The sequence below is a fragment of the Capricornis sumatraensis genome, chromosome X (genome assembly GCF_032405125.1).
Source record: "Capricornis sumatraensis isolate serow.1 chromosome X, serow.2, whole genome shotgun sequence".
Lineage (NCBI taxonomy): Eukaryota > Metazoa > Chordata > Mammalia > Artiodactyla > Bovidae > Capricornis > Capricornis sumatraensis.
Window position 1 is genome coordinate 133,884,085 of NC_091092.1, and position 2,842 is coordinate 133,886,926.

Here is a 2,842-nt window from a genome sequence, read left to right on the forward strand (position 1 = left end):
TATCAATAACCTCAGATATGCAGGTGACACCACCCTTATGGTAGAAAATGAAAAAGAACTAAAAAGCCTCTTGATGAAAGTGAAAGAGGAGAGTGAAAAAGTTAGCTTAAAACTCAACATTCAGAAAACGAAGATCATGGCATCCGGTCCCATAACTTCATGGCAAATAGACGGGGAAACAGTGGAAACAGTGGCAGATTTTATTTTTGGGAGCTCCAAAATCAATGCAGATGGTGACTGCAGCCATGAAATTAAAAGATGCATACTCCTTGGAAGGAAAGTTATGACCAACCTAGACAGCATATTAAAAAGCAGAGACATAACTTTGTCAACAGATGTCCATCTAGTCAAGGCTATGGTCTTTCCAGTTGTCATGTATGGATGTGAGAGTTGGACTATAAAGAAAGCTGAGTGCCAAAGAATTGATGCTTTTGAACTGTGGTGTTGGAGAAGACTCTTGAGCATCCCTTGGACTGCTCAAGAGTACATCAAGGAGATCCAAACAGTCCATCCTAAAGGAGATCAGTCTTTAGTGTTCATTGGAAGGACTGATGCCGAAGCTGAAACTCCAATACTTTGGCCACCTGATGGGAAGAGCTGACTCATTGGAAAAGACCCTGATGCTGGGAAAGATTGAAGGTGGGAGGAGAAGGGGACAACAGAAGATGAAATGGTTGGATGGCATCACTGACACAAAGGACATGAGTTTGAGTAAACTCCGGGAGTTGGTGATGGACAGGGAGGCCTGGCATGGTGCAGTCCATGGAGTCACAAAGAGTCAGACACGACTGAGTGACTGAACTGAACTGAATCACTTTGCCATACACTTCAGACTAGTAAAACATTATAAATTAACTATACCTCAATTTAAAAAAAGGATAGTATGTATAAGATTTAAAAGACAAGCATAAAAAGGTGGTACAAATAAAGGATATTACTTCAGTTATCTGCTGTTAAAAGAACATTTATTTATAATCACAAGCACACCCACTTGCTATGATACCACTGCTCCCCACATTCATTGCAGATGACATAGGTCATCATTTCTTCATCTGGGCCTGGATTCCGCACCCAACTTGGAAGGAAGAGTGTCCCTCTGGGGATCACAGTGACCTGGCAGTTGAATTTCTCACAGCGCTCGCATTTTATTTTCCTCGTCGGCGTGCCCTCCACCACTTGGGGCAGGTAATGTTCCCGTAAGGCAGATTTCGTGTAGGAGGCCCTCAACTGCTTCAGTTCCTGGCTGGCCATCTCCATGGCGGTCATTTCGGCAAATTCCCTTGGAGACATGGTCCCAGAGAGCAAGTTCTGCTGTAAGTGAGAATTGCGGGGGTTCCTTAGATTGGCCACTTTGCTGCGGATGCATGTTTTGTATTTTTGGAGGTTCTTGGGGTGAAGGGCAAAAACGTGTGCTTCGATTTCTTGTGCCAAGTTGGGCCACAGGTGGGCTCTGGGCTGGCCTGGGGAGGAGGCAGTTAGAGCTTCATACAGCAGCTCTGTGCATCTGGCTCTCACGGACATTATGGGGTCCGGCTGCCCACTCGCTGCCAGGTTGGTGGATTGAGGGTCCCGGGCGCTCAGAGGCACTGCCTTAGGCTCCGCTCCGCCGCAGCTATCCTCCGGAACAATCGTTTCAACAGCTCCCGCCACATCTTGGGATGTGAACAGAGAATTATACCTGGAGCCACCCCGTACCTCCTCCTCCTGATTTGGGTCAGGAGGAAGTCCTCGATTTTCTTCTTGACTTCCACCCAGAGGAAATCGTTTAGGGCTGCCCTCTGGCTTGCAGAGAGTATCCTTATACAGCGCTTTCCATTCTGACAGCAGACGCTTGGCTTTCTGCTTCAGAGCCACCGTGGGGCAGTTTTTGAGGACTCTGTACACCGCCCTGACCAACCCTGTCTCCTGAAGGTGCTCTGGAGTCACATGCAGAGTTTCCAGCACAGTGAGGTGATGGCCGAGATCCTCAAAATTCCTTTGAGACATCAGCTGCTCGATAAGAGAAACTCTGGCCTCTATCTGGTTCTTGTCAGACATGGTTAGAGCTGCCAAGAAAAAGGGGCTTTCCATGTTCTCAAGCTTGCATTTGCCGGGTGCAGCTCCGTCATAAATGCACCGTGCTCTCTGCCAGTTACCTAGGCAGAGAAAAAGAAGAAGAAAGTCGCTCAGTCTTGTCTGACTCTTTGTGACCCCAGAGACTATACAGTCCATGGAATTCTCTAGGCAAGAACGCTGGAGTGGGTAGCCTTTCCCTTCTCCAGGGGATCTTCCCAAGTCAGGGATAGAACTCAGGTCTTCCACATTGCAGGCGGATTCTTTACCATCTGAGCCAGGCAGAGAGTTAGGTAATAAAAGTGGGTGTGACATGTTAGAAAATGCAATCTGCAATGCAGTATGGATCAGTCTCAAAAGTCTGAGTCTCAGCAGTTAAAACAACGACAACAACAAAACAGTGGCCCTGCATTAACAATCCCTTAAAGGAGGCCTGCTGAAAGAGCTGCTATAACTTTCCCATCTCCACTTTTACAAATGAACGCCCTTTCCAGATCAGGATTAGTCAACTCCTTTGTGTGGAATTTGGTGGTTATGTTGGGAATGAAAACATGTCAATGTCAGCATCCATGGGGAAAGGCTGAGGAGGCCAGACTACTTTCCCCCTTGTTCAGCTATTTAAACTGAAGTTCTTGCTGATTTTATAGTTTTACTTTTAAAAATATATAGCTTTTATTGGCTGTACTGTGGCTTGTGGGATCTTAGTTCTCCAATCAGGGGCTGAACCTAAATTCTTAAAAAGATGGGAATACCAGACCACCCAACCTGCCTCCTGAGAAATCTGTATGCA

At 46.5% G+C, this 2,842-nt stretch overlaps 1 protein-coding gene across 1 annotated transcript; it reads right to left on the reverse strand.

The window, feature by feature from the left end:
- Nucleotides 1-975: 975 nt before the first annotated feature.
- LOC138071436 (transcription elongation factor A N-terminal and central domain-containing protein-like) lies at nucleotides 976-2,037 on the reverse strand. Its single transcript, XM_068962967.1, has one exon. The coding sequence runs from the start codon at nucleotides 2,035-2,037 to the stop codon at nucleotides 976-978; it is 1,062 nt and encodes a 353-aa protein (XP_068819068.1).
- Nucleotides 2,038-2,842: the final 805 nt, after the last annotated feature.

What these genes read in the sequence shown, in the direction of transcription:
- LOC138071436 (XM_068962967.1), bottom strand. Translation starts at nt 2,037, where the DNA reads ATGTCTGACAAGAACCAGATAGAGGCCAGAGTTTCTCTTATCGAGCAG.